This window comes from Toxotes jaculatrix, chromosome 9 (genome assembly GCF_017976425.1).
Source record: "Toxotes jaculatrix isolate fToxJac2 chromosome 9, fToxJac2.pri, whole genome shotgun sequence".
In the NCBI taxonomy this organism is placed as follows: domain Eukaryota; kingdom Metazoa; phylum Chordata; class Actinopteri; family Toxotidae; genus Toxotes; species Toxotes jaculatrix.
Genome location: NC_054402.1, coordinates 21601473 through 21625205, shown reverse-complemented (window position 1 = coordinate 21625205; position 23733 = coordinate 21601473). Strand labels below are relative to the sequence as shown.

The following is a 23733-nucleotide window of genomic DNA, read 5'->3' as shown; positions in this document are numbered from 1 at the left end:
AATTCCGAGTTCAGCGGCTATAACAGCCACTTCAGCTTCTTCCAGGGCTTAAGCCTCTGCAGCCATTTTAACTTCTGTAACTGCTTCAATTTCAACTTCCTCTTCAAGGCAGACCTAAACCCACAATGTGGCCACAGTATTTTGGTTTGTGCATACGTGTGTGCATGCATGTATCATGTATTGGACGATTGTTGTTGCACGCACATTTCTTCTCAGTGTTTTTGAAAACTGTATAAACTAACACAGATTTCATTATTGTTTTTCTGTTTAATATGTTCCCCAATATAGATTCTATCCTATCTTATTTACCTCATCCTGTGTATATTCTGCAAACTGTAAATAAATAATTTGAAGATGGTCAAAGCTGTAAACTTCACAGGAGGTTTAATGCTGCCCTCTGGTGGTCCAACATGAGGACACGTTTGTGTTTGGGGATTTTGTGTGAGGCTGATGTGGTGATATGTCTTTGTAAAGTTGTTGAGAAGCACTTTTGTATTTCAGCAGCAACAAACAAACAAACAGCAACAGTATAATTCCTGACGTGGTGAAGCTCTGAAAAACAAACTTCACAAAGAGCCATTGTAGCAAAAGGCTGAAGGTGAAGATGATTTTAAGTTGCTTTAAATGAGTTTGAATTTTTTGCCGCGAAATAAGGAACAGAAACAGAAAAGATGTATCTTCTGTATCTACTGTAAATCTACTGTAGAGCATTATAAAGATGTTACTGCTAATTCCATAGCAGGCAGTTACTTACTAAGTATTTATATAGTTCATTATAGTTATTATTATTTATTTGAAGTCATATTTCTGCTCTGATAAATCTAAGTCCAATATTGACCTAACTTGCAAGCTCGTGGCTAAACTACTTTATGTAGTAAAATACGGGAGAAGCACAAAGTGGGACTATATTTAGAAGAGCTATTTAGCTGCAAGCTGCCGGAAATGGTTTTGAAGAGAGCGGGAACAGACATACAACAAAAAAAGACTTTTGACTGCATTACTTTACTCTCTTTGCAGATTATTATTTTTATATTAATATATTTACACATTTAAAATGACATTAGTTTAAATTAAACAACATAAAGAATTCCAAAGTTAATAGCCTCCAAACCTTAATAAAACATGAATTAAACAATAAGCTGTGACAAAACTCAAGTGCCAAGTACAACTTCTAAACTTATTTGTTTTCCACATTTCTGAGGAAAAGGTGGATTGACGGCTGATGACTGGCAAATTATAATTAACTGGTCAGCGTGTTGAGTTATTAGATATAAATGACTCAAGTAAGCCGAGGGAAATGCTGTGATGCATGGTTCCCAAACAGACATGTCAATCTTTGTATAAACTCTTCTCTTTTGACCATTAAATCTGGACTCTTTTAGGCCAGTTTAAGGACAGAGTCATATTTGCTTCCCTGAATGTTTCATTTGATAGGTTTTTAGGCCCTGAGGTAAAAAAAAAATCTACAAATAAAGCTAAAATTTGAGAAACTTCATAAGAAAAATATAGCTTTAGCTTTTGAATCATCTTATGACCCTTCAGGTTTATCCTGAGACTCCTCGGGGAGCACCAACTCTCATTACAATTCTCTCTGGTTCTCTCCTTGTGCTGTACACAGAGTCTGTCTGTCTTCCTGTTTGCTCCTTATTACCTCTTCCTGGTGACAGTCTGATGCCGGAGTAAACGTCTGTGATTGGTTCTTATCTCCTTGTTCTGTACCTGTCTCCTCTCTCAGTGGCTGCAGAGTCTCTTGGCTGCTTTCCATCTGCTGCTGTGACTCTTCAGTATCAACAGAATCAGTTTCTTTTCCACTTTCCTCTTTACTCCCAGTCTCTGTCTCACAGTTCTGCGACCCCCTCTGCCTGCGAATGGTCCGTCGATGCTTGCTGCGACGATTCTGGTTGCAGTGCAGGGTGCGCCTGCGATGCCACTGGTTAAGAGAGTTTTGGGCTTCCACGCTAAGCTGACGAGCTGCCAGTCGTGGACGGAAACTGCTGATGTAGTAGAGGGAGGCGTATAGAGTTGTAAGGTAGTAGCCACCTGTTGATGTGGCGAATGCAGAAAGGGAGACAGTCTGTGACTTATGGTTGTAATTTAACAGTGATGACAGTCTCTATATTTAGAGGGAAATCGTCCACTAAATCTGGGAGTCAAACCTACACCTCTGTTTGGAGACCAGTACAGAGTTGCACCAGCTATTTGTAATCCATCACTAAGTTTAGGGCATAAAGTCCTTCCTAAGTTTTACGTGACTATTATCTAGTTTCAAACTAGCAATTTACTTGATCTGGTTCTTTAAAACCTAGGCAATATAGTAACTTGGAAATGTAGGTGTGTCTTTGTTTAACATTTGCATACATAAAGAAGTTTTTTCATAGTATTCATGCAGTTTGGAATAAGTGGGAAGTATCAGATTAGGAAGATAGGAAGTAATGAATGAATTACAAGGGAGTGACTTCGGACACAGTGTATAACATATTATACACTGTGACTTCGGACACAGTGTATAATATGTTAGCAAGTAAAGACTTTAGTGATGTTGCTAGGAAACAGCAGCACTGTCCAATCAAAACTATGTTAACAGGAAGTCACGCAAAACTAGAAATGACAGCTTCAGGGTGGTAAACAATATATTCAAATTAACTGACAATACTTTAGTACTTTGTTTTATTTATATGTGCAGAGATGGAGAATTATTTGTATTTCAGAGTAGGTATATTCATACTGCTAATTTAGAATGGGAGGGAGACGTCATATGCTAGTTAACTGATGTTATCTGGTCATTTAGCGAAACTTTGGCAAGCTATGTTGTGCTATTTTTCTGAAATGTTATTTACATGACATTAACACCTGACAAGTGCTGGGTGTAAATATTTAGTACCAGCTAATCTCGACATAACAGTTGGTTTGTGTGGTGCCACCTCTTTTAACTCAGTTATTCTGGAGACGGAAAATGGAAACTTCCAAATCAGCCAACATGTCCACAGCCAACAGTGGTCTGTGGTACAACTTTGTGTGCATGAGCATGGGAATGTGACTGTGCCTGCCTCACCCTCTCCCTGTAGCTGTGTGGGGTCCAGCAGCTCCATCATGTAGTCCGTGTCTTGCTGTAAGGTGACCACGTTGCTACGGAGCAGCACCCATGTCAGGCAGGGCAGAAAATCATCTGCTCCAAACACTGTACCTGCAGGAAAGGAGAGGAGAAGGTGAGTTTGATGGGGTATTAAGAGACAAACAAGGTGCCAGTCCAGTCCATAGCCAGAGACAAGACAGACACGGCCAGACAAGTAATAATCATAAAAACACCAGTTTACCTGAGCTAGCATTGGCACTCATGCTGTGATAGATGCTCTTGCAGACTTTGAGCAGGATCTGGACCTTCTTGTTTGGAGAGTAGGCTTCGTGCATTAAAGTCCACCTCTGCTGGATCCGCTCCAGGCTGACAGAGTCAGGAACTCCAACTCCTGCTGACCCCCCCAGCTCCTCCACCCCATTCTTTTCCAGCACACGCAGGTTGCTCTGGAGACGCTCCAAGCTGCCATCATTAATGTGGGAGGTGTGAATGTAGGAGTAGAGGTGGTTGGAGACAGGCTTCAGAGCCACCTTGTGGAGGGAGAGCTCCACCAACGAGTCTACAGGAGGGTGAAAAGGTATGAGAGAAGTCAGAGGAGCACTAGACACTGATCCACTGAGGTGTAAGATACAGAAAACACATGTTCTGTCATTTATTTTAACAAACACTGCTGAAGTGTACATTTGTATTAGTCTATTGCTAACTCACCTATCTCTGAGTCACTTAGATCAGTAATGCTGTCCAACAATGCATGGATTTCTGGATAGTCCAGCAGTGTCTCCCTCAGTGATGTAAATGATGACCTCACTTCCTGAAGAAACTCTGACCCTGTGACCCCATCTGGATCAGCTGCCCTCCTCAGTGTCATCTCCACAAATCCCTTCACAGCTTCAGCGAACGCAGCGCCTTTCCGCTCGCTAAGTTCTTGCACACGATTGGTCAGTCTTTTCTTCTGACTCACCAGCCCGCCGAGCGCCTGGCCCACTGCAGAGAGCCGATGTATGACCTTGTCAGCCAAACGATGAGTTGACGTGTAGTGGGGTGTAGGGCTCGGACTTAGGAACTCCTGCTCCTCCTCTATGCTGCTGATTGACAGCGAGTCAAGCTCGAGAGACGGGGGCTGGAGCAAGGAGGAGGGCCTAGGTGGGGGTAGCCAGACTCCATCTTCAATCCAGGACACCCTGTGAGGAGACTGAGGCACGGGGCTGCTATTGCGCTTCAGCTCCAAGGGGGTGGTGGGAGTAGATGGAGGCAGGCTCCCCAAGCTTGTTCTGTCTGTGGGGCTGTGCGTAGAATCTCGGCTAGGCCTCCTGAAGACCACCCCTGTTGGAGTAGCTGGTGTTGGGGTTGGAGGGACATTAGGTGAATCAGCTGAACAGGCTCTGGTTAGACCTGGACAAGGAGACATAGATTGTGAACAACACATTGCAGTGACTTCAGCTAAACCTTTAAAAAACACGATACATTATAGAGAATAAGAAACAACCAGGCTGGCTGTGTCCGCCTTATCTTTAATGGACAGATACGAGAGTGTAATATCAATCTTCTCATGTAACTCTCAGCGAGAAAGCAAATAAGAGTATTTCTCAAAAATGTCAAACAGTTCTTATAAAATGATCACAGTAAGGTCTGTTGGTGTTCCTGGTTAACTTGGACATATTCACATTGCTGTTGAGTTTTTCAAATTATTTTTACATGCAGTATATCTCATAACCTCTGCATACGGAGGTGGTTTTCTCAAAACCTGGGAAAGTAAAATCTAAACTGCATGGTCAAGCATCAGGACAGGGAATTGAGAAAGTATGGTTTTTAGTAATTTGGGTGAACTGGCCTTCTAAAGTGGGAGCAGAACTGAGAACCTTTGTATGTGAGCTGAGTTCTCACCAGGACTCTCCATACTGGCAGCAGAGGGTTCCTGGTCCAATGAGATGGTCCGTTTACTTTGAATGCCCGCCCCTGCCCATGTTCGAGTGGTGCTGAGGCGTCGCTCTCGCTTGTAATTTGAGGGTTGTGTGGCGCACTGCATAGTACTCGTCCTGCGGGTCAGCCAATCATCTCCATGTTCACGAAGGTAGAGGGGATTGATGACACACAGGGCCCCATTGGTGGAAGTCAGCTAAGGAAACAAACACACACATACACAAACAGTGAAGACAGAAGATGGTGTGACAAACTGAACATGACAGCTTAGGTGTCAAAGAAGCTTTAAGTCCTTGCTAACATCTGCTTTAAAGCAGTATCATTGATTAATAGTGTAAATACAACATATACCATACATCATATTGCCTTCTCATAGAGGTGGCGAGTGCATTAGCAAACATTTTCAGCAGACATGGAGCAACAGTAGTATTGGCAATATGACTCTAACTGCTAAATGCTTTATTAGACCATTGTCTCTGTAAACAGCTTCCTGCTGCGGCTGAAATCTACACTGATAGTGGAGTATGCTGACCAAAACCATAGAACTGCTGCCAACTGCAGAGTAGAGTGATAATTCTCTGTGGGACTGTCACTACAAGCAATGTCCTCTCACATCACACATCACACATCAACATCTGATCAAGTGCTAATATAAAAATATTGTTTCATGCAGCTTTAAGCTGTTGAGACACATCACTTCATTTGCAAACACATGCAAATGAGGAAGTTGTTTCCCTTTTAAGCACAATCATATCTTATCATCCCCTGTACTTTATCTCTCACTCACTCACTCACTCACTCACTCACTCACTCACTCACTCACTCACTCACTCACTCACTCACTCACTCACTCACTCACTCACTCACACACTCACACACTCACACACTCACACAGTATACTACCTGTATGGAGCACATGGCAGTGCTTGGCTCCGTGTGGGTCATTTCATCAGTCTGTTGATCAGGTGGTGAGCAGAGCCAAGTTTCTGTATTAGAGTGAAAAAAAAGTTAGTGTTCAGTTTAAAGACATGTTTCCCAAAACCGTTTAACGGATATTTGGTGGCTAGCCTCAAATCAAAAAAAAAAAGTGTTTAGGGATTCAAAAGTGCTTTTCTTTTTTCACATCTTCTCGAGACACTTCCTCTGTAAGAGAATATGAGATAAGACACAGATATGGAGAAGGACTCACTGGGTTCAAGTTGAGAGAGACGATCTTTGTTCCTGTCAGTTACACTGTAGATCCACTGAGGAATCAACAGACAAACAGCCAACACATCCCTGACAAAGAGAAAGAAAGAACAGAGGCTCAATTTTTTTCACACAGAACTCGAGATGGACACAATTCCGTCAGTGTTGAATCAATTGCCGATCAGGTTTTGAACTAGATTCAAAACTAAACATTTCTGTTAACATGGTTAGTCTGAGAGACTAAAAGAATTAACAAATGATCATAGCATAGATGATCATAGCAGTGCTGGCGCCATGCTTCGTCCAAACACCTTGATAGAAGAAATGAAATGTTAGAGAAGTTTAAGAGGAAGTTAAACTTACAGCACATAAAAACATAAAAAGTGACAGAGCAGGTTCTTACCTTGTCAGAGAATAGAAGAGCACCAGTTGAGCCAAGTCAGAGAAAGAAAGGCGAGACCCTGACAGCTGGAACACTAGAGAAACAGCGGTGGTGGTTAGAATTAGTCTCATTCAGAAAGGCTATGATGAAAAAGCACATTCTTGGAAACAAACGAAGCTTGAACCAGAAAGATCAACGGGGGAACTTCTAAAGATAAGCCAGTGTGACAGCTTCATCAGTTTCATCACACTAGCTTCAGCAGCCATGAAGTCTTCATTATTTTCTGATACCATGTGGTTTCTAATGCTGAGCGTGTCAGAGGCATCAGCTGTCTCTTCAGTCTGCAATTCTTAGATACGCCACATGCATGTGCAGTGTAGTAAAAGTAGCATGGATGGATGTGGAGCTGATCAGTGGTAGCAGTTTGAAAGAGCCCCAGAGGTGTGTGTGAGAGCATCACCTGCTCTCACCTGTAACAGCTGTGCCAGGTCTGTAATGCAGGCAGAAAGAAATACCTGACATATGACTTACTGCAACTGTTTATGACAGACATGACAGACTTAGGTTTAGTCTGTCATGTTTGGCAGAAGTAATGAGTCATGAAATAGCATAGGGAACCTAAGAGACTGATTCATGCACACACACACACTCACACACACACTCACACACACACACACACACGGTCCATACCTGTGCCTGTGCTTTTGATAGTGTAATCCACAATGGTTTCATTCTCTCCTCCAGCAGACACACACAGCAGGCTGGGCTCAGACGTCGCAGAGTCCCGCACAACCAGGAAACTCTGGAGGGAGACACGCGCACAACAGTGACTCATTTCAGTAGAGGAAGTGTTACGGAAGCTTGTTGAGCAGGAAGACGTTTTCTCTTAAATGCTCTCAGCGGCAGGCTACATACCGTAACTCCATGGCAACAAGGTAGAAAGAGGAGAGGCAGTGAGTAATGACAAACAAGAAGATGGAAATTAAAAGAAAAACACTGACTATTTAAAACACCGTGTGGAAAAAAAAAACCTTAGTACCTTGTCAGTATTTCTAGTCCAGACTGCATTGATCTGATCTTGAAAATTAGTCATAAAGTCAAGTTGCTGATGTGAAGAAACTAAAATTCATGTAAACAGTAATTTTCCAAGGACTTATAAAGTGACACAGTGTTGTTTGTTCCCCCAAAGAGCTGATATGACTCTATGGAGGCTGGTTAATACCATCTGACTGTGGACCTAAAGCAGCTCAGAACCTCTGAACGTTTTTACATTTACATAGTTCCCACATAGTTGTTTCGTTTCCAAATAAATAGGAAATAATACTAAAATATTATTTTACACGTTTCCATACAGTTGGGTTTTTTTTTTTTTTGCAAATAGCAGTGATGACAGCTCTGAGTCTTCCTCAACTCTTCACAACAGGATATGATCTATCATCATGACAGTTCAAAGTGCTTATCATAACCTTGTGATACAGCTGAAAGCTGTGAGAAGAGCTTTCTAATAGACAGACAGTGTCAAGCTACCATTTCCAAGCTCTGGAAGGAAACTTGATGTTTACACTTTGGTCAGTTTCTTTCAGACAGATTCTCTCAAACTCTGTGTGACCAGATGGAGAGCAGCTGTGAAGTAAAATCGTTGTGTCTCTTCTGAAAACTCAGAGTCGCTCACTGACACTGGTGTGGAGTGTCATCTGCAAAATAGTTTCTTTGTTCTTCATCTCAGCTCTGTTCACCATAAAAGCATCCCCACAGCTTTACACTGTCAATGGTTGACCATAACTGTAAGCCAAGAGATGAGCAGTGCCTACTTTTTAGCAAAGCTGAACTTTTTAATTTGTCCAATAATGTGGTTCATGACCAAATACCTGCAAAACTAATTCCGTCATCCTTCGCTGTGCTTTGTGTTTAGCACAAACTATCAAACCTCAGCATTCTATCATACGAAACTAAGATGGTGAACATGGTAAACAGTATACCTGAATCCTTTAGAATTGTGAGCTTATTAGAAGACTAGCATTAGCATTTGGCTAATGTTGTAATTAGAAATCAATTTTGCAGTTGGGTCAAATTTTTTGCCTCTTTGCTCTCAGAACTTTAGACTTTGCCAAACTCCAACTGGCGCTGAATGTTGTCCATGGGTGGCCTCTCGTTTGTAGAGGCCTGACTGATGCAGTGTTGTTGACACAATTACTGATTGAATACAGAAGAAATAAAATATTTTAAAGATTCTAAAAAAAGTTATTTTCCTGATCATGTTGCTATGAAACTACTGGGTGCTCCACAAACTTTTTTTTTTGCCAAACTTAGAACCATTTGGTTATTTCACACATAAGATTACTGCATTTTTCTGTTTTGTCTGTGATGTTTTCACTGGTACAAACTTGGCAAGGTTCAGGGGAAAAAAAAAAAGGTGATGTCACGTATTTCCATGTGCCAGTCAGAGTTCAGAGCAGCATTTGAATCAAGACGATTACAGTCAGTGCTTTGCTTGCTTTTATATGCTACTCAGCCACTGCCAGTTAAGTCTAATCAAACCACATTCACACAGCCCTGACGAAGTCCTAAAGAAGCAAAGTAATTCTTAATAAGGGTGTTTTTTTGGTTTCAAAAGTTAAGCAGTCTGAATATCTTCAGAAGATGTTAACACACCAGGTTGTAATACCAGTCACTGTGGTTTTTTTTTTATTAACACTGCTAAGTTCACATTGACGGCATAGACGTTCTAATGTGGAGACCACAGGTCTGATCACATTACCTTTTTTGGAAACTGACTAAAACAGAACAAAGTTGTTGGTTGAGAAATAATTACTTGGGTAAAACGATGCACATGAAATCCCAAGCACAGTGAACTAATGGCACCACAGCTGAATTCAGAGGTGCTCTCAAACGCCAACGCACACTTATACACACACAGAGGAAGTGGCTTTCATGCTTAGTGTGCACAGAAATAGAGACAGGTTTACTGCGAGTCACCAAACTTTGAACACACAGACACGCAGTATGGCAGCTGAGATAATACACAAATAAATTATTCTGCTGTGATTAATAACGGCAGGCAGAAATGAACAAAATGAACAAAACTAGTCAGAATACAATCTCCATGACGCATAGTTTCACTTCAGATCACGGTTTCATTTTCATTAATAAACGTCTCAACTTTCCAGTGAGAGTTTCTGTGAAAAAAAAACAAAAAAGAAAAAAAGAAAAAGCAAACGCACCAGTGCTCCAAATACTCACGCGTCAGTGACTTACTGCTGCCCGTAAGAGCTTTGCATTTCTGGGCAATTATTTGTATGCCACTCTTTCAAAAAGCAAACATGAACCTGTTATACATTTATCTGTTCTACTCACGTTCTCCCTTTGCAGCAGACATGTCCGTTTTGTTAGGTCATTTCCTTGTAATGGACACACTGTAATTCAACACTACTTCTGCATTCAGCCCCAAAACTACTTGTTAACCACTTGTATATTATCAGATGACGGTGAGAAAAAGGAACTAACTTTCATGTCACATATTTGTGCTTGTCAGTGTCCAGACTGGCTAAGAACACTTGTGTTGTTACAGAAAATTTAAAATGAAGCTCACAGGCATTCCCACAGTAGCTTTGCTTTGCTCGAAGCAAAGACTTTTGGAAAACATGAGCAGCAAACTAACTTAGAGCTGACAGGATGATGGAAATAGGATTACATGTAAGTGAGAGAAAAAGTGAGAGGAAGGAAAAGAGAGGATCTGAGAAAAGACCGACAGGGAGATGAGAAAAATAGAAAGACTAAAAAAAACCTCCTCTTTTTCAAGCCTCACAACTCTGCACAAAAAAGAGAAAAGGAAAGTTTAATTTAAAATATTTTTTATTTTATAGAAGTAAATGTCCAACTGCTGTTGTACAAAAGTCCAACTGCTTTTGTACATAAAGACCATTGTGCTCTGAAATTTTGGTGATGATGATGTGGCATTTTTGTCATAATAATACTGTATATTTCAGGAAAATCCAAAATCTGCAACCTCGCTGCATTATGGTAAAAATACAGTCAGCATGGAGGCTGAGGCTTTATTCACTGATTGCCCACAAGCGTGTGGAAACAAATACACTGGAGGTCAAGATTTGTATTCCACTCACTAGCACATTTATCTCAACAATTTTTAAGTTTAAAGATACATTTTAAAATTGCGCTCGCTGACCTATTTCAAGAATTTGTCAAAATAGTTGAAGCGGCTTTAGATATAAGGTAACATCATATTGACAACAAGACTAATTGATTGATTTTTTTTGTCCTGAAGAGGACAACTCACCCCAGCAGGTGTTCCACAGATAGCAGCGTGGGCCCCCTCTCTATCCCAGGGTCCCCCGGGGCACCAGGCCTCTTGACAGCTTCTCAGCTGCTCCAGCAGCGACAGTTTCCTCCTGCTGCTCCTCCATGGGATGGCTGTTGTCCCATTAACTGGAGTGCAAACTGCCCTGGACACAAACATATGGACACTTTCATGCACATGTGTAACTTTCTGCATGCTTGCACGTAAACAACAGATCAGTGGGTAAGTCACATATTATTTAAAGTTGGGAACAGTGTAGTATAAAAGTGCTGAACCCTTAATACTCTAAGACTGAAACAAAATTAAGGTTACAATCATGATTTTTCAGTTGGAGGTTTTGAGTTTCATGTAAGATTTGTTTTCTTGGGCATTAACTTAAAAAAAATCAACAGAATTTTTAGATAAAGCATTTTGATGTATGAAAATGGTTAATACTTACATGTGTTGGGTTGTTTCAGTAAGTTCACGAGCCCCTTCTCCTCTACACTATTAGCAAATTTGTCCACATGTTGCAATCTTCTGTCTTGAGCTCTTCCTTTCCACACAGCGCCAAAAGTTGCTTAAGAGGCCAAAATAAGAAAAGAAAAGAAAAAAAAATAGGAAGCTCTCACGCTCCTCAGAGATACATCCTCAAGAAATTTCTTGATGTAACGTGCAGAGTATTTAGTATTTCAAAATTCAAGTAACGGTTGTACGGCAGCCTTCCTTGTCATCCTGCCCTTGCTGGTATTTAATGCACTTTCAGTTTTCTTGTGAAACAGTTGAACTGATGTTTCATGGCTGCTCCTTCATCGCCCTCCCCTTCCCACAACTCTGCATGTGGTTACCTCAGCTCTGTGTATAGTGTGATCAGTGAAGAGACTCTGTCTGCTCTCAAAGTGCTACACCTGCCTGTTTTTCTTTCTTTCTGCAGCAGTGATGAATGGTAAAAACTTCAAACCTGAGAACAGACAGTGGTCCTGAAAACACTTCGCCACAGCTCTGAGATGAACTGTTCTCAAGTGTTACAGATTTAATCTTGTAGCTGGGGAAGAAATACATAAATAGCTGCACACTCACTCACTTTGAGTCCAGCAGTATGTCTGCACAGGGGGTTTTTCAAGTTTATCTCACCTACATGCAGGTTGGTTTGCTGGCTGCCCGAGACTCTTCACGGAAACCACAGCTGGAGGTGTTGCTGGCTGGTCAACATTTCCATGAAATGCTGTCATACTTTCTACCAACATCATGACCTGCACAATGGCACTGACCAATACAGTTGGAACAAGTGAAACCAAAACAGAGCCCAAAACCAACTGATAACCTCAAGTGTGATAGTCTGCAGAATGATCACTCTTGTCCTGTCAAATGAATTGGAAAAAGTTAGTTGGTGATTTCGCAAGACAGTATGAGATGACTGTGGCTTTTAGTGTGGTTTTTAATGTCGTTAAAGCTAGTCAATGGATTGTCTCCATCAAAATCTGGAGATTTTGTCTGATACTGTGGTTTATAGTGAAAGTTTGCTAAACTAATGATTTTCCTCTTGTCATCGCCTATTTGTTGTGTTTATCCCTAACTAGCAAATGTTAGCAAGCCAACCTGCTAAACTAAGAAGGTGAACACAGTGAACGTTAAACCTGCTAGCTTTGTCGTTGTAACTAAGTTAACATGCCAGCACTGGTATTAAGCTCACATAGTACAGCCTCACAGAGCTTGTTGTGGCTGTAGACTCTTATCAAATTTATACACCAACTAATTTCATCTGATGCAACGATCTCATTAAAACTAAAGTAGAATGAGAAAAAAAATAAATCTTATTTATGTAATAGACTATGAACTTAAAGATGATGAAGAATCTGGAAAACATGAAAACATGACTTGTCAGAACCCGAACCACGCTGTGAAAAGTTCATCTTCAGTGTTAGCACATCAAAGGAAAAATCAGGGCAAAAAATAAATAACATATGATAAAAGTTTCATTAGAGGCTATTACCACCTCAGCCAACCATCTGATGGACTTACACAACACAAAACCATATTTTGGCAAAGTCACTCATCCTTTCCACTGTGAAGCTGTTGTAGGTGGAAAAGTGTGTGGAATAAATTCTGAAAGCAATACTTCAGATGGTGGTGCGGTAGCTAAGACGGTTTAAAAAAGGCCACACACTGGGTACTTCCATGCATCAGTCAGAGTTTGAGTAACTTGTGAATCAAAACGTGACAACAGTTGTGGGATCGCTTGCATGTGTTTCCAGGCTGCTGTGTGAACACAAATCACACAGTGATGAATTAAAATGGCAATTTTTTTTACAGACTTTTCTCCATAGCTTTTTTGATCATGATTATTAAATGTTTTTTGTTTGTTGTTTTGTGTTTTTTTTAATTGCAAAACAATGAACTACAAAGATTCAGCTAAAGGCTGACTGAGGTACATGTGTACAAAAATATATGGCTGTATGTTTTGCAAATGTCAGAGTAGATTATTATAATCCAATGTCCAATGAGTTTCTAGAGGATACAAACATTAAGATCTGCCATCCACTAATTAAAGCCTAAAAACGACCACATAGTTGAATCAACTCCTCGACTTATCAGCTTTACAAAGGTAAGCTTTATTGCAGGGTCTTTGTAATGGTTTCCATAATATCGTACAGATGCTCATGTTATTGTGACCACTCCTGTATCATTTCATTTCCTAATGCCACAATTCATGATCTTACAAGTATCTTAACAGTTTTCTATGAAACTCTTTCTTATATTAAATGATGCCCTCTTTTAGAAATCTGTCTGTTTATCCCTCTTGTGTCTCTACAGCACTTTATCTGTCCCCAGGGTTTCAAGAGGCAAAATCAAATAAGGAGTAACTGAGTTTCTGACAACAGAGAGACCAAAGTTATGAGCATATTTTGTGCATCAGGTGGAATTTGCAGGTTCATAATGTTAACAGAGCTTAATTTGCTCCATAAATGTCTGAGAACACTGTTAAAAGAAATGACGGAAATCAGTTCAAACAGGAGCAGAGTTAACGTGAAAAACACGGTTAGTTAAAATTTTAAAAGTTCCACATCACCAGTGGAAGTATTTGTAACTACCTCAGTTACAAGTTCATTTTTTTGATAGATATAATCTTTATATGAAGTCACTTTTAGTTTGTAGGAAAAACTATGCAAGAGGCTGGTTATTTTTTGAGGAAGCATAAAGTGGAACCAGTGAAAAAGGCGCTCAGCCCGAATCACTCCTATTGAACACTCGTAGGTGTTCAATAGTTATTTTGGAGACATTATTTCAGCTTTCGTGTAACATGGTCAAGTCATGATCACGCTGCCTGAGGAGTTGGAAATATTAATCACCTACACATCTACTAACAAGTGGTGCTGAAATGATACACTGCAGTAAAATGCATAGAGCCTCAGAAAGAAATATACATCTAAGACAGATCTGAGCTAATGCAAAAAAAATAGAAAAGTATATTATTGTCATTAAAGTGCAAATAACTGACAAACAAAAGTGTTAAATACAGGGATGTCAGATGTCATGTGAGGAGGAATCTAATTAAAACCCAGGGCATGACAGACACCCATCTAAGCTCACTTTCAAACTGAAACCTTAATGTCATGCTCTTCCTTTAAGGGCCAACTCCAAACTGTGACATCACTATGGTAGCTTTTCATAAAAATTGAGCTTTTCTTTACTCTTTCTTTTTGGGTTCTGGTGCCACCGATGCAGAGCTCGCCTTGGCTGTAGCTTCGCTGGCCTTCGCCTCTTTGTCTTGACTGTCAATCCTGGCATGCTCCTGCTTCACCAGTTCCTCCAGCTCAGCCTGGGAAGAAGAGGAACCACAATTTATTTAACATGAGCAATGCATGGACACACAGAGGAAGGACTGGTGACGTGTTGGTGCCGCAATAGAAAACGACAGAGAAAAACAGCTCGTGCTTTGAGTTTGTCGAGAAGTCCTTCTACACTGTGGGCTTGAAACCACAACATCACACAGGAAAGTCAAAAACAGGCGACCCTGACACTCTCAAAAGCATTCACCTTTTTGAACACTGTAATCAATGAGAATAAACATTAAGTGTCCCGGTGCGTGAGCGTGTATGTGACTGTGTAACTTACCTTCCACCCCAGCAGGTCAGCTAAAGCCAAACAGCCATCATCACACGTACTTATCTGAGCTACGTCTCTGGGGGGAAGAAAAAAGGCCACTATTAGAACCTGGAACAGGATTCCACACCTCTTGTTGATTTCCAGCACTGATGCACAGACCAGCATTACAGCACCCAGTGTCAACTGATATGGATACAAAACCCATTTCAATTTTTTCTGTCTTTTACAACTACGAAGCTGTTGAAACCTCACTGACTGGCTAATAACTATGTAAATTACTACACAATTACATTAAGTTTAGTGGGAAAAAAATTAAAGTCTAACAAAGTCTCCCACTAACTCATCATTTTGGATTATGCTTGGGCACCCTCTGGTGGTACAGAACAGAACCTGCATGATGGCAGTTTAACACAATAAATGCACATTTTATATTTAAATAATCATCAATCAATAATTATTGATAATTATAGTTTATTCATTTGCTCAGATCTGCTTTTAAGTTCTGCTCTCAGATCTGCTTTTAAGTTAAGTTTATACTTTATTGATCCCTCTTGGGGAAATTGCTCTCTGAATTTTACCCACACAAAGTGAACGAAACACACAAGCATGCACATGCACTAGAGACGCTGTAGAAGGAGCCCAGGGAGCTGGGGTAGATCGGTGCCTTGCTCAGGGGCACCACGGCCATGGTCGCAGAGGTCGGGGGGGGCGCGTCTCCTTAACCACCACCCATATCCATTGTGTGTATTCGTTGTTTTTGGTCAAGGAATCGAACCAGCGACCCTCCGATCCCTGGGCGGTCCAAAGTCGCACGCCTAACTTGCTGTGCCACGGCCGCCCCCAAATATACGATATAAACTGCAACAGAGGGACAAAGCTAATATAGTAAAAGAGTTGGAGAGAAGAAGAAGCATCTCTGTATCACCTGTACGCCTTGTCTGAGTCAAAATCCATGCCTCCTCCAAAACCAAGCAAACCGAAGAGAGGATCAGCCTGCACAGAGAAACACACAAATAATGCTGCACAGAGAATCCAAGAAACATATCTATGACAGCAAAAAGAGAGAAGAAGGATTAAAAAAGGCAGAAGAGAGCTGATGGAGGGGCGGTTACTCACCTGCCCTGCCTTCTCCATGTTGATGAGCAGTCTGGGGCAACTTTTCGAAACCCTGAATAACAGAAAAAGAGGCAACACCACAGAAAAAGGGACAAACAAACAATTACTTAGACAAAATTCTGGCAATTCACCTGAAGCTCTTTACCAGAACAGTCTATAATAAGTTCCAAAGTTATGGGAGACCCTTAGCATTTTCTTCAGAGGATCAAGGGACAGGTTATCAAAACAAGGCTCAAGCCATAATCTTTCATGATACAGGACAGTCTCACTGGCTGTTGGGCTACAGTGTACCACCAGATTATTACTGCAGCAGTGTCTGTGTTCAGCACCACATTTCAGGAATAGGAAACTTGAGTTGTTGTACCTGCTGACTAGATTTGCAAATGGTTGGACCTGCAGAGACGTCCCCATGATGATGAGAAGATCACAGCGAGGAAAGTCCTAAAAGGTGAATAAAGATGGTGCAAAGAGTTCATTTCTGCAGAGGTGTTAGATCACACCCCTCCAAACGTGCATGCACACTTTCGAACAACCACCATGCGCTCACCATCTTCATTGAAGTGAAGAACCGGACGGGCAGATTCTCTCCAAAGAATACGATATCTGGGTGAGGAGAAGCAAAGAACACAGAGTTCCAAAGAGATACGGATATATATGATGACACAGTTATCTAATATTCATGTTTGTTAAGTAAAAAAAGAGAACAGTGATCTTTGAGGAAGGGGAATGTAAATTACATAGGATAAACAAGAAATGCTTAAAGATCTAAAATGAACAAGAAAAAAAGCCAAAACAAACAAAGACAAAGATCAACTAACCTGGCTTGACCAAACTACTGCACTTGTCACACCTGGGAATGTCATCAGAAAAGATTTTTTCTACAGGGCAGAAAAAAAAAAAAGAGTTCAAATCCCCAATTGGCATAAAAACAACTCAACAATCTTTGGCTCTTGTTCTTCATGTACAGATAAACAAAAGCAAAAGACACCTTTCATCCAGTCCAGGTTGTATTCCTTGCGGCAACAGAAGCTGACACAGTGGGATGTGTAAAACGTTCCATGAGCTTCGATTAGATCTTCTCCTTCGAGCCCGGCCACTCGTTCCAGGGTGTCAATATTCTGAATGAACACACACATTAATGTCAGTATAGGAAAAGTGACTTAATTTATGTAAAGTTGAGTACTTTTCCTACCTGTGTGTAGCAGCGCCTCAGGAGTCCCTTGTCCTTCAGCATCTTCATGAAGTAGTGACAAATTGTCGGCTAAACATCAAAATAAGTCAAACGACAGGAAAGAAGAAACACGTTTGAGGCAGTTTACGGTTTTCTAAATAGCATCAGCAATCAACTGGCAGCAGGAAGTATGTGTTGTACCTTGAACTGTCCGGGGTAGAGCTCCTTGGCTAAGGCGAAGAACGGTTCTGGATGTTTCTGAGATACAAGACGGCGAGAAATATTGAATTTTATTGTACAGTGAAGACGGGAAAAGTAATACCCAGTCATGAAGAAAAATAATTGCCATTAGACAACATTAGGAGGGCATTATGAGCAGCTAGCCACTGTAGCCAAGTAACAACTTGTGAAAAACAGGAATTCAGTAGTTCTCACTTCTTAGGTAAACTTTGGATTTTTCATGATATAATTATGTTCTAGTGTTAATATTCAAATGTAAAATAGTTCAAAATAAAAAAATAAAAAAAACTGCCAAGGATTTTGGGTTATATACTGTGCCATGCTTCAAATTTTAGCAAAATAATCATTAAAACACCTTAAAGTAATCTATCTGGAAGATGGCCTCTGGGTAAGGGAGGTTATATTTCTGCAGGTTTGCATACAGGCCCGTTCCTGGTGAACGGAAATCAGGGATTCCAGCCGCTGTGGAGAGAGATGGTGATACAGGTACATATATGAATACATGACTGTAAGAGATAAATAGTATAAATATAAATAAACTATGATGATTACACATTTAATGATACTTTCACTCAGTGATGCTAAAGCTGAGATACTCACATGTGGATATTCCAGCTCCAACCATGCAGATGATGTTTTTACCTGTATGGATACAGAGCAGTTTTCAAAATAAATCAATAATAACTGCACTAACTTGTAAGATGTAAATCACTTGTCAGTGGTCAGCCTTAAAGGATGGGCTGAACTGAAGCAAAGACTCACATTTGCCGCTCTTCATGTATTGTGCCACTCCGTTGAGAGTCAGCTCATCCAGAACTTTGTCTGCTGAGCCGAGGCCCAGGTTGCTGGAGAAGAGGTTACGCAGGAAATCCACTGAGAACACAGGGGAGAATCAGATGAGGATAATCAACAGCACAGATGATCAATAAGAAACTTCAGTCATATAAATCAGGACATGTTAATCTGGCCTCCAAAGAGCAACATTATACTGTAAGGATTTTGGATTTGCCCTGAATACATCAAAGAATACAAAGACTTCACAACAGCTGTACCACAGTATTATTTTATATTCATATCTTCACACCGGACAGCACCGTATGTTACAGATGTGCTATGCTTGTGTTCACATACTGTCTGTGTCTCCTGCTGCCTCGTCCTCACTGCTGTCGTCGGATTGTTCCTTCGAAAGATAAACAACGGACACAAAATAAATTCAGCATCAGTGCACAGTGAACCCCGCTGGTCTGCGTTAATACCACCTGCTAAGACAGACGGTTACAGATCACTCTGTTTTGAGTTTTACAAAGCTAACAACCAGCTGAGCAGCGACAACCTCGACTGGGTTAGCTGCAATGCTAGCATTCACTAGCTTACACTCTCGCATCTGCAGATAAACTGTTTTTCTTACCTCTGGTTCAGGTGTAACCTCCTCCTCTTCTTTACTTTTAGGAAGTTCTACAAAAACAAAATTAAATACCCCGTTAAACAAGCTCCTGAACAAGTACTTATTTGTGTAATCGGCCATGTTAGCTACAAAGCTAGCTTAACTAGCGCCGTGGAACACAAAGTTGCCAGTTTTCACATCAGAAAACCATCCTACCTGATGCTTCAGACATTTATCCGTCTACTGAGACCCTTTAACCACAAGGGTCCGAATGACAGTGAATGTATAGCCAATATTTAACAAAGTTGAGGCAGGTATCCACTTCACAGCTAGCACTCAGCTGACCCGTCTTGTTGTTGTCCGTCAAAAACACGCTCCGTGTTTGCTGTGACCCAGTTACCACAGCATTTATGGTTCCTACCGCAGATCTACCATGGTGTTCTGTTAAATGTCACTTAGATTTGTATGTTCAACAAACTCACAATTAATAAACATGGGTAACGTGATAAATGAAGAGACATTTGTGTCCAACCTTAAAGCAGACAAAGCCACTCAACATGCGCTTAAATGTATAAGTTGCTCGTTAAAGGAGATCTATTCGTTTTAAACCTGTCCATTAAAATCAGTGTGGATATACTGTATCTTTACGTACAAAGCTACCAGTTACTTCTTCCTCCTCATTCACTGTCCTCTCCCAGTCCAAATGGTGTCTTCATCGGCCCACTGTGGGGTCCAATACTGCTGCAGGCACAAGGCTCCCAATGGATTATGGGCTTTAGTTTCCTCACACAAGCTTGGACAGTGAAGATTATAAATACGCACAGTCCCACTATGATGTGTGGCCACATGGTCTGTTTTGTTGTCTCCTGCAAAATGGAATCACAGGCAGTTTACAACAATAATAATAGTGAACATTAGAATCTTTATTTTTACATTTACAATCATATCTACATTCCAACAACAAATAAAATCATTACCACATTTGCAGTCAAAGTGCAACTGGCTTGTGACAGAGAAATGATGTTAAATAAATTTAGATGTACATCATAAATATGCACACTCGACAACAACTTGATTCTTGGGGAAAACAAAACACTTAACTTCTAAAATATTCCTGGGACACAAATAATCCAACAGACTTGAGGTAGTCCTTTCTTGTTCCACAAATGTTGAATTTTTCTTTTCCACATTTTTATATCTAATTTTATGTTGTCACTGTTCAATCAAATCTGAGGCCACACCTGGTTGATCCCACTGTTTACGTCTGAAGTCAGTTGTTTAATTCAACCTATTTAATGTAACCGACCTAAACTGGCTTGGTGCAATACTGAAAATAAGCCTTAACTGCTGTATTTCTGCAAAAGTCAGACTTATCAACTCTCCTCTCTTTATGTCAGCTGTTCTCCGCCTCTCTTTGCCCCACTGGCATCTTCTCTACTAAACTACAGTGAACTGATGGCACAGCTATTTCAGAGGACTCCTTCTCTTTCTGGACTGTATCACCTGATTCCTCTGATTCATGTCCCTGTCCATTCACTACCTCTGCCCTTGCATGTGCTCTGTCTTCTCCTCTCCCTCCTCCTGATTTAGGCTGTAGTCGTAGCCAGTAGCGGTGATTTGGCACTGTGGTAACATTTCCTCCAGCAGGATGATGACTAATCCTGGATTCGAAATCCTGGGGAGGGACGATATGTCCAGACGCCGCAGTCCCCTGCAGAACACACACAGTACACCACAAAAAGGAGTTATTTAACAAAACCAGAGGTGTTTTTCTTGTTAACAATAACTTGACTATGTCATGAATGTGTGGATAATTACTTGAGATTCCTCAGAGCAGCCAGGCCCCCTGTGGTGATGCGTGGACAGTGAGAGATGTCCAGTTCCTCCAGAGAGTCCTGGAACATATGGAGCCTGGCCAGGAACCAATCGTCCACTTCAGGACATCCTTGTAATGACAGAGTCCTCAAAGAGTGCTGCCCCTCTGAGGGAAGATAAGAAAGAGAAAATGAGCTTGCAGCAGAAGAAATGAGATTTAGAAAGGAGGAGAAAAAAACTGAACAAGTTGGAGCTCAGTACCCAGGTTCCCCAGTCCTGTGAAGTTGACGACAGTGTAGCTCATGTCTACTTCCTCTAGGAGTGTGTCTTTGTGATTCAAGAAGCCCCAGCTGAACTTGCCCCTCTGGTCAGCACGAAACCAGTCCGACTGACCAACGTACCTGAGGACACGGCGCAGACGATCACATGAAAACTGAACCACAGCAGCACATTTAGGATATGACTATAACACTAAGGCGGCATTTCAATAATTTATGTTATGTTAAACTCATAACTGCCAGGGAAAAAACTAATGGTTATGTTAAGAGCATTTGAAGTCATTTGAAGTCAAATGCAAATATGAAAAGTCAGAAGAGCAGCTGATGGTATACGCTCATTCCCTCTGCTGGGGCTTGAGTTCCCAAAAGTTAGAAAGAAGAAAAGGATTGGTTCAAAGGAAGCATGACACTAAACAGCTACACAGACTCTCTGAGTCTTAGTTTGGTTGATTGAAGTCCTGTGTGAGTTTGCTCATGTAACACCAGTCTGGTTTCAACATATCATAAATGTAAAAAAAAACATTTATTGATTAATTAATTACTCTTTCAATAGGAAATTAATACGCAATCATCATGAAAATAAGCATCACTTGCAGTCCAACATGACTAAAATGCTTGATCACAGTCAACTTACATGAACTTTGTTCAGACAGGAAAACACAATTTTAAGCCTATAAACAACTGGTTCAGACAGCAGTAGACGTCTTACTCATGATAATTTATAATTAAGTTATAAAATAAGTTGTGTGGTCACATAACTTCCTATTAAGTGCAGTCTGTACACTGATATGAAGAGTAATTAAAAAATCCAATACAGAAAAAATCTCAATCTACTGTGTGGGTACACATGTATGTACAAACAATGTAGAGGAAAGGTACTTACCTAAATCCTCCCTTTAGACTCAAGATAAAATACGCTGCTGCTATGTAGGGCCCATGAAACCTCTGAGTGTAGCTGTAGTAACTGTGAGGACAATAAGGAAAAGTAAATGATGTTAAAATAGTTATGGTAACCTGACAAGGTGCATCTGGAATGGGCTTTAAGCACCTTGTCATGTTTCAGAGCACTAAGCCTAAAGAACTGTATGCATATCACAATAACCAATACTAATCCATTCCATAATTTTATTTGCTACAGACACGCTCAAAGCTTAAAATAAAAATTGACATGAACATGTTTGTGGTGCACTCAGTGGTGGTGACTTTTGCTTTTAGGATGCTGATTTTTAATTCAGTGACTCAGTCAGTCACACCTGAGAAGATCAGCTATTCATTTCATTAACCCTCTGTTTCATTTGGAGTCTAATGAGCAGCAGTTACCAGCAGCAGCAGCTCTGGCGTGGCTGCATCTATTGGTTGAAGACAATCAAAATATTTCTTACGCGTTCTTCTTCTCAGTCCTCCTCCTGCTCAGCCGAGACCACCAGCTCAGGAGCATCTCTACATCATAATACCGCTGGGTGAGGGAGAGGAGGAGTCTCCTGTGCAGAGGACGTGGAGACACCGAGCTGGAGCTGCACGGTCGCCCAGCAACAAGGAGGCGGACTGACCGCTGGCAGTATCTGTTTAGAGACTGAACAGACATAGACACAGACAGGAAACAGTCCCTGCTGTCAAATGAAGTCTAAATAAAGAATATGGGAAACAAAAGACACGAGATGTCTGTAAAACAATATTCGTGCGCTGATGTAAACAGCGTTTTTTTTTTTTTGTCTGAACCCTCTGGTCTGCCCTTCTCACAGGCAGAGGAATAAAGACATTTAGTCAAACCTTAAAGCTTAAAGAGTGACTCTAATGTTATACTGTTGTTAAAAGGCCTGAAAGAGGAGCTAAACGGTATCTTAGGTCATGTATATATTTATGCCACACTAAAACGTGATGAAAATCCCAAAGGCCTTTTTACTGGGACGACTAATATACCGTTATACAGTTGTTCATATTTTAGCTAACCAGCTACATTCAGCACGCTGAGTCAGTCATTTAGCAAAACACTAACGACAGCACACGCTATCAGGCTAACATCCCAGTAACAGCCCGTAGCCTGCTATTTAAAGAGCAAGTCAAATTTTCATGCAGTATCAGTATTTAATCAGTCTGCTAAGTGTTGCAATTAGTCGAAATTTGAAGGGTAACTTACCACCAAGCAGGCCGACATGATAGCTGTTCCTGCTACAGGAAGTCGTGAGGGACAAACGTTGCAGCTCCGCGTTTTCAGTCTGTTGTTGTTCCTCCTGTTCACCGCAGGGTGACGCCCAATGCGCGTCTCTTATATTGACCAGGTGAGTCTAAACTGACCCGGCTGAGACACACATTAAGGAGACATAAGCACGAAGACAAAACGGGCAAGTGTTCCCTCAAACCACTTCTGTAGCACAGAAATCTGGGCCCGTAAAAAAGCAGCCTCAGTAAGACCCCTCCACCTTTAATGGCAAGCACATGTGAGGAGTATTTACTTTGTGTTCATATTTTCATAAGTGTTCTTTTTTAAGTATTTGTGTTATTTATATGTGTGCCTTTAAGCCGGGATTCTCTGCAAAATTTCGTTATGCTCGCATAATGACAATAAAGACTCTTGAATTATCTGTCAGATACTCAGCTGAAAGATCCAGTGAAGCTCTTTAATTCTCTCTTGTCACTCTTCTCAGATACACCATCACACACCAGCCTGATTCAGCATCACATGGATGTGGGGGATGCTCAGCATATTAACAACGTTCCTACTGGCTGCTCCTAGGAAAGTGTCAACAGATGGAAGAGTAGAGAGA

The 23733-nt window shown here is 41.0% G+C and overlaps 3 protein-coding genes across 3 annotated transcripts; all 3 read right to left on the bottom strand.

Moving 5' to 3' along the window:
- Positions 1-989: 989 nt before the first annotated feature.
- Positions 990-11822, bottom strand: rinl (Ras and Rab interactor-like). The gene is made up of 11 exons (XM_041047201.1): positions 11318-11822; positions 10858-11023; positions 7254-7365; positions 6585-6657; positions 6183-6271; positions 5897-5979; positions 4958-5189; positions 3782-4465; positions 3315-3632; positions 3053-3184; positions 990-2040 (listed from the first exon to the last, which is right to left on the bottom strand). Coding segments are annotated over exons 1-11 (2352 nt in total). The 5' UTR covers positions 11320-11822; the 3' UTR covers positions 990-1579.
- A 2717-nt stretch (positions 11823-14539) lies between these two features.
- Positions 14540-19242, bottom strand: sirt2 (sirtuin 2 (silent mating type information regulation 2, homolog) 2 (S. cerevisiae)). Its single transcript, XM_041047168.1, has 16 exons — positions 19092-19242; positions 18900-18946; positions 18623-18671; positions 18254-18364; positions 18092-18133; positions 17847-17953; positions 17453-17509; positions 17273-17341; positions 17069-17198; positions 16899-16958; positions 16628-16683; positions 16445-16521; positions 16081-16132; positions 15890-15957; positions 14974-15040; positions 14540-14677 (listed from the first exon to the last, which is right to left on the bottom strand). The coding sequence occupies exons 1-16, from the start codon at positions 19105-19107 to the stop codon at positions 14546-14548; spliced, it is 1140 nt and encodes a 379-aa protein (XP_040903102.1). The 5' UTR covers positions 19108-19242; the 3' UTR covers positions 14540-14545.
- A 538-nt stretch (positions 19243-19780) lies between these two features.
- Positions 19781-23138, bottom strand: dmac2 (distal membrane arm assembly component 2). The gene is made up of 6 exons (XM_041046574.1): positions 23106-23138; positions 22351-22541; positions 21852-21932; positions 20952-21091; positions 20694-20856; positions 19781-20586 (listed from the first exon to the last, which is right to left on the bottom strand). The coding sequence occupies exons 1-6, from the start codon at positions 23121-23123 to the stop codon at positions 20412-20414; spliced, it is 768 nt and encodes a 255-aa protein (XP_040902508.1). The 5' UTR covers positions 23124-23138; the 3' UTR covers positions 19781-20411.
- Positions 23139-23733: the final 595 nt, after the last annotated feature.

Excerpts from the sequence above, each read along its gene's own strand:
- sirt2 (XM_041047168.1), bottom strand. Across the intron at positions 18,365-18,622 it reads GGCAGCAGGAGACACAGACA|TGGATTTCCTGCGTAACCTC; the intron begins GTATGTGAACAC and ends CTGTGTTCTCAG. Across the intron at positions 16,959-17,068 it reads CAACCTGGACTGGATGAAAG|AAAAAATCTTTTCTGATGAC; the intron begins GTGTCTTTTGCT and ends TCTGCCCTGTAG.
- rinl (XM_041047201.1), bottom strand. Across the intron at positions 6,658-7,253 it reads TATCAAAAGCACAGGCACAG|TGTTCCAGCTGTCAGGGTCT; the intron begins GTATGGACCGTG and ends CTGTTTCTCTAG. Across the intron at positions 3,185-3,314 it reads GAGTGCCAATGCTAGCTCAG|GTACAGTGTTTGGAGCAGAT; the intron begins GTAAACTGGTGT and ends CCTTTCCTGCAG.
- dmac2 (XM_041046574.1), bottom strand. Across the intron at positions 21,933-22,350 it reads AGGACTGAGAAGAAGAACGC|TTACTACAGCTACACTCAGA; the intron begins GTAAGAAATATT and ends TTGTCCTCACAG. Across the intron at positions 21,092-21,851 it reads AGTCTAAAGGGAGGATTTAG|GTACGTTGGTCAGTCGGACT; the intron begins GTAAGTACCTTT and ends CCGTGTCCTCAG.